The sequence below is a fragment of the Poecilia reticulata genome, linkage group LG7 (assembly GCF_000633615.1).
Source record: "Poecilia reticulata strain Guanapo linkage group LG7, Guppy_female_1.0+MT, whole genome shotgun sequence".
In the NCBI taxonomy this organism is placed as follows: Eukaryota; Metazoa; Chordata; class Actinopteri; order Cyprinodontiformes; family Poeciliidae; genus Poecilia; species Poecilia reticulata.
Genome location: NC_024337.1, coordinates 487255 through 500911, shown reverse-complemented (window position 1 = coordinate 500911; position 13657 = coordinate 487255). Strand labels below are relative to the sequence as shown.

At 38.7% G+C, this 13657-nt stretch overlaps 1 protein-coding gene across 1 annotated transcript in view; it reads right to left on the bottom strand.

The window, feature by feature from the left end:
- The window catches only part of hdac7a (histone deacetylase 7a), a 62189-nt gene that overhangs the window by 30503 nt on the left and 18029 nt on the right, over nt 1-13657 (bottom strand). Inside the window, exon 3 of the mRNA XM_008413106.2 lies at nt 200-366. Coding sequence (XP_008411328.1) covers nt 200-322 — 123 coding nt within the window. The 5' untranslated portion in view covers nt 323-366. The remainder of the gene's footprint in view (nt 1-199; nt 367-13657) is intronic.

The following is a 13657-nucleotide window of genomic DNA, read 5'->3' as shown; positions in this document are numbered from 1 at the left end:
GGATGGATGGATGGATGGATGGATGGATGGATGGATGGATGGATGGATGGATGGATGGATGGATGGATGGATGGATGGATGGACGGACATTCTGAAGAATGTAACATCCTGAACAAATATTTTTCCTTTCTGTTTTTCTGTTTTAAATTCATGCTGCCCCTGATTGGTCAGGAAATCTTGGCATTGCAGTGATCTTTACCCTGATTTGCTGATGCAACTGCTGCTGCTGCTGGGAGAAGGCGCTGCGGCCTTGTGGGGAGAAGGGTGTGAGGAGCAGTGGCTGGTGCAGCGGGGTCCCCCGCTCTCCCACCCTGAGGTCCATGGGAAGGAACACGCCGCAGGACACTGACAAAGCGCTGGAAAAACCTGGAAGAGACAGACAACAGAAAGAACATGGATTGCATCAATAATCCTCCTCATCAACAACATCCAACACACAGAACAAAGTTCTGATAAAAAGAAGCATTATACACATATCAGGAAGGATATTTTTWAAAAAGTTTTTACCTGGGAATCCCTTATCTATATTTTTCAAATATCCACTTCCTAGATCAGAATCACACAAACTTGCAGTTGGCGTTGTTTCCAGAGGCGTAGCCTGCAGCTAATTTGGTTCCAGATTGACAACAAGCAAACTGCTTTATGATATCTATATTTAAACATGAGATCTAGTCAGTGGAGCGGTAATAAAAAAGCCTAGACAGAATTCAATAAAAATGTGTCGCACAAATTAGCAAYGATGCAGAAGATATGAATATTCTAGGCTACACACTTTTTACCGTATCATAGTTACAGTTGATTTATGGTGCAATACTCAACAGTAGACTTCCTCTTAATATCCGCTGAAAACCTTTTTTGTAAAGTTTACTGACACCAGCTGTTAAGGTTCCTTATAGCTACAGTAATACAGAATTAAAGTGCAAAATTAMATTCACTTCAAAAACACAGAATCTGAAGTATTTTTGTCTAGTTTCTAGTGTAAATATCACACACTTAAAATCAGACAAAACTAAAGAAGGAACTTTCCAGCAAGACATGGGAGCTTGTTTTAAGTCAAACATTTCATAATATTGATTAAATAAATAGTAGTTCCACAAGCARATTATTTCACTTATAATTTTGAGTGAAATAATTTGCCAGTGGAGCTACAATTTTTATCAATATTAAAGACGTACTGATTTAAAACAAGCTCCTACATCTGGCTGGACCTATAAGCTATTTTTCTTTTATTTTAAGTGTACTAAGATATTTACATTAGAAACTAGATAAAAATACTTAAGTTTTTATGTTTTTGCAATGTAATAAGCCTAGTTTGGCTGCTGCGCTCTGCAMATTTCCATGCCCTTTGCATGCAGTCGGGGCTATTTGCATAGCATGGCTGAGTCACTGGGAATTATCGCCTCAATCGTCGCTAAATGCAGGATCAAGGAAGGGAAGAGCTTGGGAAAAGACAGAATGGGAGGTGAGGGAAGGCAGTTTCTGTCCATGACACAAAGATGTTCCCGATGCACAGAAAAAAAAGTGACTCAGATTAGGAGCAGCTGTATACACCGTCACATAAGCTGCACCAGGAGTGAACAAGAATAGACACGCGAAAGCGATGCTCATTCCTCCATTCACTCACAATTTCACACTACTTCCATCGCTTTTACATTCACCTGAATGTCACTTCCTGGTGAGCAACCTTTGTAAACATTCCAAAAACCCACACCCCAGTCATAAACAGATATATTTGCACGCGTTCTCATGAGGCGTACAAACACTGAAACAGGCTGGAGCAGACACTGATTGCTCAARCCTGCCTGACGGTAAAACCAAACTTTCAAGCACACACGCGCGCGCCCACACACACTTTGACAATTATTAAAAATAACTTCATCTGACATCACCTCACTGCTTCTGGAGAAGAAAATGTCACTCATAAAGAGGTCTAGTCTGCCGCCAGCAGGTGCAGCAGAAATACAGTGATTGTGACCGTCTCAAAATCTCTGTTTGGGTTGATCTGTTGCATGCAGTGTGTGTGTGTGTGTGTGAATGATTGCGTGCAGGTCAGTGCTCCTTCATATTAGGAGGTACAAACACAGCCGGAATGCAGACTCTGGCTGGAATGACAGAGGTCTCATGGCAAGAGACGCACATTCACACCATCGCAGAGCACTGGGAGCATTTGCTTTTCTCCAATGACATCCAGGAATAATAAAGTTATTGTTCTCAGGGAGTTTTAAATTATGTTCTCTCTCTTATAAACATGCTTATAAAAGGAAATGAAGAATGAAACAGTGAGTCCGTTTCTGCTTCTTGCTCTCCTGTCCTGAAATTCGGGGAAACCGCAGAAGCACACGGGGATGCCACCACAGATTCTCTGAAACACAAATGAATCTGATAACTAAAAGTGTTTCTAATTAGTTTTGTCAATTGATTAAAAAATGTAATCAGATTAATCACTCTCTAGCAGTATGAGTAATCAGTATGAACTAACTTTGTAAGCTTGAACCACAAGCCAAGCCCCGCCTTCTGCTGCACTCCAACCAATTAATATATAAGCAATTATCTGTTTTTTTATGTCTTTTGTAGCAGAAAGCAGGCAATGCAGTCTCCCAGCACTCAACAGCAATGGAGGGAAACCTGCACACAACTTAGCAAACTTGTTCAGGGGATAACTGACAGATAGCATACATTTTGTTTTCTAGTACTCAGGTGCCCCGTCCCTTTCTGATGCCTCCATGGCATAAGAATATGGGCTAAATGGGCAMATACCCATTTGAAGTTTAACATTTTTCAACTTGTTGMGATGTAGCACGTCTACAGATATGAGCTGCATACCTGTAAACGTGCTACATCGCAACAAGTTGAAAAATATTAAACTTCTGTTTATGTCTGCTGTTGTGGAAAAACGTTCATGCTACTGTGAACTAGGAAACCCTCTGTGGGAGAGAGGCTATTAGTCAAAACAGGTTAATTTAATCTGCATTATGTAACAAACACGAGTTCACATTTTTAGATCAACTGTATGAGTTAACGCATTAATGTTGACAGCCCTAAGGTAGATATGWRATCCAATGTGACTAAATGATGGAGATTTTTACTGATTAGCGTTTCATCTGAAAGCCTCGTTTCTCATTTCCCACAAACAGAACTCATCTCAACTGAGCCCAAACGTTTCTTTTAAACTTTTCAATAGCTGGGTTTGGATTAGCTCAAACTTTCTGAAATGACGGAACTGAGGAAAATCTTTCTGACAGTTTGGCTGATGAATGACTTGACCTATGATTAACTCTGGTCCTGCAGACAGACTAAAGGTTTGTATGAAAATACAGTTTGAGTTCCCATGTTTACAACGTGACCCTTCGCTCACAGACTGGTTGTAAACTCCTGAATCCACATGACCTCTCTCTGCAGTCTTTCTCCAAGCAACTCCATGTTCATATTGCAGAAGCATATCATGTTTCTTCTCATAATCACAACTTCACTGTTTTCTCTTGCGTGGAGTTCACCTCATTTGCATGTAGGGCTGAAAAACTTAGTACAATGTAAGCGTTTCATATCAGTCAATATCAATAATTATGTTTGCTGTTGCCCTGTGACTGACTGGCGACTTGTCCAAGGTGAACCCCGCCTCTCGCCTGAAACATTTGCTGGAGATAGGCACCAGCACCCCTCCCAACCCTGCTAGGGACAAGAGTGTTAGAAATGGATGGATGGATGGATGGATGGATGGATGGATGGATGGATGGATGGATGGGTTTGCTGCCAAACTGGTGGCATGACCTTTTCTATTTTTCATATTTAAGTAGTAATGAGGCAAAGTTATGACAAAACATTTAACTCCTGCTGTGCAAGTTACTCAACAGGTTGTTGCTAGGTAACCAAAGATTGAGTGAGTTAATTGACGTCACCAACATAGCTTAGCTTCCCTGCCTACAACTCCCAGAATGCTGTGCGGTTATGGAGTTCAGTGAATATTCTATCAGACATATCCATTGATTTTGATCACATATCTATCAAAAATATTGTTGTCTAGACTTATCTGCTTTTTTTTTGTTGTTGTTGTTTTTTTGTTGTTTTTTTTAAAGCAAACTCCTGCAAAACGACATGCTGGAATAATGCACAAAGAAAATCAAGAAAAAAGTCACATGTCTGACTTAAAACACACAGATGGGACACTTAAACTGATCAGATTTTTTATCTGGATGATTTTCTTTTGCTGAAAGAAATTATTTTATTTCAGTCAATTAAACTATATAATTGAGTTCTGTTTTTCTTTAATTGTACATTATTTTACAGCTCTAAAACACCCATTGAGACGAAACATGGCACTGGAAGAATTGGGAGGGAATGTGGACCTGACAGTCAGCATCACAGTCGCGCTCCTGGTAATCTCACTGTTATTGTATTTCTATTGTCAGAAGAACAAACAGAGGATTAAGTGAGCGCAAACAGAACATAATGCAACATAAGGCTCTGAACTGTAAAGCTCCAGTTGAATCTACAGAGACACACACATATAAAGAAGCAAAAAAGCTACAACAACTGTGTGAGTGTGACAATGTGTGATATTATGGAAATTGCCATGGCAGCAGTGAAGACACTATTTGCCTGGTAGTGCAGAACCGTTGGGAATGTGCTGATTTGTTGGGCAGATTAGGCGAGTGTTTTCCAGACGGGCCAAATGAAACACAGGTGTGTTTGTCTGAGATAGTCGCTCCCACACGGTTGTAAAGGTAATGCCTCTCCTTTGATTCCTCACAGCTGTTTCTACTTTATTTTAAGCGAGTGCACAGTTTGATCGGGACTGGTTTTACAGGTCAGGTCAGAGCGTGCAATAGTCGCTCTCTGTCWCGTCAGATTATTTTGTTCTCAGAGAGTGGGAAGGTGTTGTCGTATGATGCAGATGACAGATGACACATGTTTTTCCAAGTTTTGTTGAAAAAAATCCCATTAACTAGTTTGCCACATGCCATGTAGGGGACAAAGAGCCATGCAGGCTCTGAGGGCCTGTCCACAGGGAAACCATTCCTTTAAAAAACTGGAACTTTTTAACCTTCTATGTCCTAGGAAACTATAAACAAGTTGATTTTTAAAGCTGTGAAAATTTCACCCTCACATATTCATGTTGACAGCAAAAATGCCTCTTGTGAAAACACTGATGTATGGATCTAACCTGACATTGTTGTTGTTATGAACGCATCATTCATAACAACAATGGCGGTTTACATGTTCATGGCTGTTACAGAACCTCGTTCATCTCATTAAAGCTCAGTTTCTAGACAGCACAAATCTTATTCCAACTTCCAGAAAAATGCTAAACTGCTGGAACACTGAGTTYCTTAAAATGAAGGTTAAAAACCCACCTGTTTAGAGCTTCCTTTGATTCATAATAAGTGGAAAATTGATCAACATGTTGGATGTATATTTGCTTGGTGAAGGCATCTGACAAAATGTATTGTTAGTTGCAGTTTCATAATTGGATACTTTATTATGTTTTATGGTGTAAAGCACTTTGAACTGTCTTGTTGCTGAAATGTGCRACACAAATCGACTTGACTTAATCAACTTTAAGAAACATTCATCCTGTCCAATCCAACTGAAAGTCCAGAGCTGAATCCAAATGTGAAATGTGTTTCACGATGTGAAAAATAATACTCAGATTCTCTGGATGTCTTTGGGAAAACTTTTTAAAAATATTTTCTTTCGACTTCACAACTACACTAATTCCTAGTGAAATACAATAATGTATTTTTGTCAGCGCACAATGCCACATGGCAGAACACAGGCAGCAAAACTTAAGTTTGTACAAAACACAGTAAGGAAAAAAAAAATACAAACTGYTCAGCCTAAAGCGAAGGGAGAGGGCAGCAAGAAAAGCAAGTTGCTCAGCAATCTTTGGCTACCTGCATGYTAGTGAATCTCTCTTGTGCTGACAGAGACAACACTCAGGAGAGTGTGAGCAGGTTTAGAAAATAAAGTCACAATGCATGGAGCTGACTGCGCCTCTTGTTTTGTCACTTGTCCAAATATAGCTGCAACATGGCCGCTCCATGTTCTCGCTGTACCGACAGGAGCGTCTGTGGTGCAATCACTCATCCCCAACAGCTACTTTCAGTAGATGAATATCTCATTACTTTTGGAGTGTTTGAGTCAGCATGCAAAAAATAAGAATGAATGCAAATGATGACCATTTAAGGTGGAAAACGGAAGAGACAAAAAGGTATGAATAGTAACTTTATAAAATCAAATCTTTGGGTCAAATTTTACAAGAAAAACACTGAGTGCTCAGTAAAACATGGTAGTGGCAGGATTATACTCTGGGGTTACTTTTTTTTGATGGAATTTAGGATAAAGCATAAATCTAGATGAACAAAACAATGACATCATGAGAGGAAAATGAGCCAGAACTAAGTCTGAATGATGAAACTGAATCAATGGTTGCTTTAAAAAAGGGTGTGAACACTTATGTAACAGGTTTTTGAAGATATTTTTCCTTCTGATATATTTGTTTGTTTTTCAGTTGGATTGAACAGGATGAATGTTTTAAAAGGCTTGAAATGACATATCATGGTGTGTTATTTATATCAAAACAATCTGGTGTTATACCAGGGGTGTGTGTACTTTTCAGAGTGTACTTTTACTGTGTCATATTTGTTGCTTGTTCTCTGGTATCAAAAATGCAGCTGAAGGTTGTCTCACTCTAACTTAGGAAGGGTGAGGACACAGCTAATGATATGCAAATGTCAAAATAAAATAAGACACTAATGAAGCACAAAGAAGTCCATTAGCATAACATGAAACCTATTTTAAGTAAAAACACATTCATAGCAATACACTAGAAAATCTCTCACTGCAGTCTGAAGCTGAACAGAAATAACTGCCACTAAAGCACCTCAACAGTGCAGCTCGTCAAATTCTTACTATTGTCCATTTCCTCATTTAGCAAAGTCAAATTTGAACTTTATGCTGAAGGTGCAATTTAACTTCTGCAGATGATGCAACATATGTCACGAAAGAAGTATAGGAAAAAGAAAGCCAACTGAAAATGATTCACGCTTTAATTTGCTTTTCCTGATAGTGGCATCTTCTCCCTTGGGCATAGTTCTGGGAAGAAAAACATATATTATGTTTAAAAAATAATTATAATGTATTGAATTATTTAATAAAAAAGGAAAAATATATTATTTACATCCTCTAACCCCTAMATATTGCACATTTATATCAGGAGGTAAGAAGTTCCAACTGCTTCTGGAGCGTAGGGTGAAGTGGCACACTTAAAAACTCAGAGGTACATGCCTAAAATCAATCAATCAATCAATCCATTGTCTATAGCTGCTTGTTCTTGCTTCTCTCTCATTGGGCGAGTAGTCTGAGCTCACCTCTCTGGACATGCCATAAATCCTTCCTTACATTTCTAGTCATAAAAAGCTGCTCTGCATCGACTTCTAGTGTCTGTCAATTGACTAGTGAATAAAACTGGAAGGTTTTCTGGTTTCTCACTGGTTAACCCTTCAGTTGGAAATGCAGAAATCAGTCAATGAACACACTATAACTAACGCTAAAAGGCTGCAGCAGCAACAACAACAACACTCCYCAGTGTGGAAGTCGTTAATGAGGAACGAGACTCAAAGTTAGCCGTTTGATCAGTGGTTTTACTTTACAGTCAATGGAAACATAAAATAAAGTTTTAYATTATTTTATTATTATTTTTAAGGCATGTTAGCTGTTCTTTACCATTTCCACTGTTGCTGTTTGTGTTGTTCTTGAGCAGAGGTGCTGTTGTAGCGCAAAAACTTTTTATTAAAAAACACGTTTTTTCAAAATTGCAGTGTTTCTTTAAGTTAATTTATYTTGTAATTCCAATTTGAGCAATTTTAAGGTTAATAGAAATGCAGCTACTGATTGTTCTCTCACATTGACACCGCCTCTGCTCCTAATATAAATGCTTAATGACCAAACGCAGGAGGAAATCTAGTCAAAAGTAATTTTCAGATGCTGTCATGTGGGAGTTACTGCCTTGCAGGAAGAGGAGTTTGGCTATTTAGCCAGTGGATGTCTGGGTTCTCACTGTGAAGTCTGGCTTCCTCATACACAGCAAATTCAACAGTGTTAGATTTCCAGTGTTAGTGTTGTATGTTAAAAACACAGTGTTACTTCGACACTTGTTTAGTCTAATTCAACAACATGAGTGTTAGTTTCCCTAAAGAGTYGGTTTTAATCCAGAGAGTTAAATAAAAGCAATTTTGTCTGGTGTTGATTTCTAAATTAACACCAACACTAACTCGTCACGCATACGTATTTGTGACGTATACGTGACAAATACGTTACAATTGTAACGTATTTGTGACGTATACGTGACAAATACGTTACAATTGTAACGTATTTGTGACGTCACGTGTTTGTCCTAGGAGCGGAGACAGCAGTATGGCATCTTCAGGAGCTTATCATAACAATGTAAGTTGCATGTTAAAATTATCATGTTTTTGACTATTTTTTATGGATGCATTAATTTCCCGTTTGCGCAAGAGTATTGATTCATATACCTAGTTCACTTAACTAGGTTTATTTGTTGATATCACAGTAAATAAAACTGTTTATTATTTTTGTTAGCAGCTAATGCTAGCCAAGCAGGTGTAGCACAAGGTGTTGGGTGGTTAACCTAGCATTAAAACTTAGGGTTGCCACCCGTCCCTTAAAATACGGAATCGTCCTGTATTTGGCTGTTAAATGTTGGGACGCGATTTGTTCCGTATTTCTATAAATATCATATAGACATGCCTATCACACACATGTCAACACTAAGTGTAACAATAATGACCAAAATAAAACACAGGAAATATTAAGGTCAGCTAAATTCTCGATGCGGGCATAGACATGAATACGTTGACACTTCATGGAGCAGGTCGGCCCGTTGCTGCGATACGCAGCAGTTTTATTGGCTATAGTGGTCTTTATTTGATAGTAAATTGACAGAAAAGTGGGTAATGAGAGAAGGGGGAAGACATGCAGCAAAAGCCGGGAAGCGATCCTGTGACAGCCATGTTGAGAACTATGGCCTTCATTTTGCTTAACCCCTGCGCCATCAGAGCTCACCCTACCAGTAGTATTTTAAAACTCAGATTTCTATGTTGTTCTATATTTAATACTATTCTGTGTCAACACATTCATAGTGTTAACTTTTGATACTATACACTAATGTTAGGTAAATCAACACTGATGTGTGTTAAATTTCAATTACTGAGTGTTGATTCAACTCTATCACAAATAACACTTTCAAAAGTGTAATTTTAACACAATCAAGAGTGGACCAATATAGACACTTTCAGAGTGTTGAATTCAACTCACTTGGAGCTGAATTAACAGTTCCAAATTTGCTGTGTACAGCCAAAAACTTTACTTTTAGGTTAACTGTTTACTTAAAATACTTGAATGATTTGGATGACAAAAATATTTTAAAATGTACAACTTTTTAAAGAGAAGTGTTAGTGAGCACTGTAAAAATAAGGGAAATTTCTGGTTTTAAATACTAGAAATGTTTGTGAACATACAGGAAATTTGCTGTAAGAAATATGGACAATTTTAGTTTGTGAGTAATTTTAATATGAAAACCTGTTAAATTATGACAAAATCTGGTTTAGAGTTTATGGAAATGATTGTACAATTAACCGTACAGAAACGCAGAAAAAGTCCTGGCAGAAAATTACCAGAACATTTTCTRTTGTTTTTTTACAGATTTTTTTACAGTGTATTTATGGCATGATCAGACTTTGCTTTGGGTGAAATGCACCATCCACCTCACTTTGCCTTTAGTATGTACTTAATMTTAACAGACAATTACTGAATAAATGTCAAACAAACAGAAGGACAAATTTTTAGGTCTGAAATTGGTATTGTGTGACTAGAAACCAGAGTAAAAGCAATCCACAACTAATCTTTTTGATCAGCACATCTCTGGTTTTAGTTCGAGTTYGAGTGATGGAGGACCTTGGAGGCGATATGAAGTGCAGGTCCAGTTTTCAAAGTTGTCACAGAGTTTCCACAAACATCTGGCGCTGCTTTCTGTTCTCTCGCTGCGTAAATCTGCTGCTTTTGTTTTAACATCAAATGCAGCAGATGAGAATGACAGCTAAGAAATATGTCTCTTCTCTCCATGCTTTTAAAAGGCTTATATGGTACCAAACACATAGCAACAACTCTTCAAATTCATGGAAGACTCCTTCAACTTGTTGCATGTCTTTCTCCAAAGCTGTAAAAATCCTAAAAAAGAAAATGCACATAAACGCGCACGTCGTAATCTCCAAATTCAAAGTCAAAAGGCACATGTAAATATCTGGCAGTGTAAAACCCCCAGTAGCACTTCTGCCTCAGCCAGCTCACAGCAGGATCTATAATTAGACAGAGAGCTCTACTCTCCTCCAGTCATCTTTTACTGCTGGCCACATCCTCTTTTTTTCTTTAACTCCTTCCCTTTCTTACCCTTCACTCCCTGCTTCTCTCAATTTCTGCAACCATCGTTCGAATCTGTCCAACAACAAGCTGTTTGATTCGCTCATTTCTCTTACTCCCAGCTTAAAACGGAAGAGTCAGATAAATGGCGCATGCTATTAAGGCTACAATAAAAGAAAACCTCAATGAGAGGAATAACTGACCAGACTAACAAWAAAAAGGTTTTTCTTTCTAAACTCTGTTTTTTCTTTGTTTTTTGTTTTTTTTTAACCATTTGCGACTTTCACACATCTTTGAAAAGTCCATCTCGTTAACAGCAGGGATGGTAACTATGGTAACACCTGCGGTACATTCAACAGGAAGTTGAGTCTATAAAAGCTCAACAATGAGAGAATCGGGGTGGCTTCCTGTTTGAGAGCTCAGTTTAGACTCCCATTTCCTCCCATCTCCCTTCCTAGCTGTTGTGCCGCACTGGCCGCTGCCACTGCTGCTGCTGCAGTGCTTTTGAGCACAGCCGGCGTGAACTCTATTATCAAGAGTAAAATCGCCACCAACTGGAGCATGGTTAAGAATTACCCTCACTCCCCCACCTCCGACCCCTCCATCACACAAAGCAAATCACTGCTCCGACGGTGAGCATATGACTGAAAAGCAGAGAACTCTGACATCATTTAATGACTCTGATTAATGACTAAACGYGGCCCGAAGGCAATGGGCTAATGTGACAAACACACACTTGCTTACCAACACATCCATTATAGGAACATGGAAAACTACTAAGTCAGCTATTGACAACCCTGTTAGGCCGTGCCTCATTTATTCCACATGCTTTTCAGACTAAATGGATTCAGTTTATTTAAAGCACTTGGGGATTAAAGGTAAAAACAAATGGCTGAAAAAATTTCTTGGCGGCATCRTTGCAGATTGTTACCGATTTTGCTTACTGCAGGTTTAGGGAAGTGTTGTGGTTTTCTATTTCTGCAGAAATCAGTCGTGACTCACACTGGCTGCAGGAGTTAAACTGTTTTTTTTATTGTTGATGGGGTTTTTCTCAGTAGCAAAGCCTATTAGATTTTGATGATTTATAAATCTAAWAGACCTTCTTATTACATGGTGGAAAAAACGCACACTCTCTAGTGAATCACCTTCTCCAGTAAGATTCCTTGGACATTTATGGATCAGACCTGTCGATTTGTCAACGCAGTGGGTTTTATTCTCGGAGCTAAAGGTCAGTGAATGGTGGGAAAGGTGATTTTTTTGAATTGACTATAAGGTTTTGGGTGTATGCGCTTAAAAAAAAAAGAAAAAAGAAATCCACCCTGTTGCTAAATCGGCCTTGTGCAACACAGGATTTCTATGAATAGTCTAATACTGACAGTTGGGATCACATGTTCGTTTACTCTGTCGGCCTGCACTCCCTTTGTCATCAGGACTGCTGCTCATACTACCAGTAAACACCAGGCCAGATTACTCATAAATTTCCCAATCCTCACTGTGCCTTGCAAAATTATTCATACAGCTTGAACTTCTTCACATTTTTCTTTCGCTACAAACCACAGACTTGAAGGGATTTTGTGATTTTTACATGGCAGATCAACAGCCAAAAGGAAAACAAATGTGTGAAAACTGAAAATAATGAAATTTCTTTAAAAAAAATTTATGCTGTWTAGTTCAGCTCCCCTTTACTCCGATACCCCTAAATGACAACCATCAGCTCTGTCGTGGACAAACAGAGTCATGAAGACCAAGGAACGCAAAAGAGAGTCAGAAATAAAGTTGTGGAGAAGTTTAAAGAAAATAAATAGTGCTGTCATTAGTCTGACTCTCTTCGCTCATCTTTTTGCTCTCATTTGTGACTCTGACCACAGTACAAGACCGTGTAGCGCGCTGCTGCGCAGTAGGTAACCCTCCACAGCTTKTAGGTCAAAATAGGTAATCTGCGTTATTTAACATTAACGTGTTAAACTTTTTAGATTAATTGCATGTGGTAACGTATAAACGTTGACAGTCCTACTTATAAAACAATAACACAATGATCTGAAACTTTGAAAGAGTGTGGCGCGAGTGCAAAGCCATCCAGGAACTGTAACTCTGAAGCTGCAGAGGGAGAATCTGTTGACAGGGCAGAATGGACTTAGCTAAATATGGAGTAATAATGTAAAAAAATATATATCATTAGAAGCTTTAATACTCGAGACCAAGGCTGAAGTTTAAGTTTCAGCAGTACAATGGTCCTAAATACGCAGACAGAGTTGAAACAGTTTACATCAAAACATCCAASTGCTAGAGGCCTGGTGCTTTAGCTGCAGAACAGATATTTCTACAAAGTCTGGATATAGGTGGTTGGATGGACTGCATCAAAAGCTTTTTTTTGTCTGTCACATAAAATCCCAACAAACTAATAACAAATTGAGAAAAGTCCAACAGGTATGGATATTTTTGTAAAGAAGGCATAGAAATCTATTGAGGCGAAATAAAMCTTTTTTTAAATTGAAGGAACTTTGATGTCAGAACAGTTTTTACTGTATTATTAAAGTCCTGTTTTATGCTTTAAGAGTAACTTCATCTTCCAGCCTCAGAGTTCTTTAGTTGGATCCGTTTCTTTTTCCCAAGCTCTCCAGAAGTCGCTCACCCTTCTCTGACACAATCGCTCCTCACAAATCTGAGTTATCTGCTTTTCATGCTTTCCGCTGCTTTCTCATCTCTCTCTCTTCCTCCTTCATCCTGAGGAATCAGCAGCTGTCACTCCCATTCAAACACGTCTTCCCATAGCAGCTGGTTCGACTGTGTGTATGCATGTGTGCGTGTTGGTATTAGTGTGCATCTGCCTGCCTTCAACTGTCGCCAAACTATTTCTATATATCCAGGTCCTTCTCAAAAAATTAGCATATTGTGATAAAGTTCATTATTTTCCATAATGTAATGAAATATTTCAGGTCTTTTATTGTTTTAATACTGATGATTTTGGCATACAGCTCATGAAAACCCCAAATCCCTGTCTCAAAAAATTAGCATATCATGAAAAGGTTCTCTGAACGAGTAATTAACCTCATCATCTGAATCAACGACGTAACTCTAAACACCTGCAAAAGATTTGTGAGGCTTTTAAAAACTCCCAGCCTGGTTCATTACTCAAAACCAAAATCATGGGTAAGACTGCTGACCTGACTGCTGTCCAGAAGGCCATCACTGACACCCTCAGTAAGGGTAAGATACAGGAAGA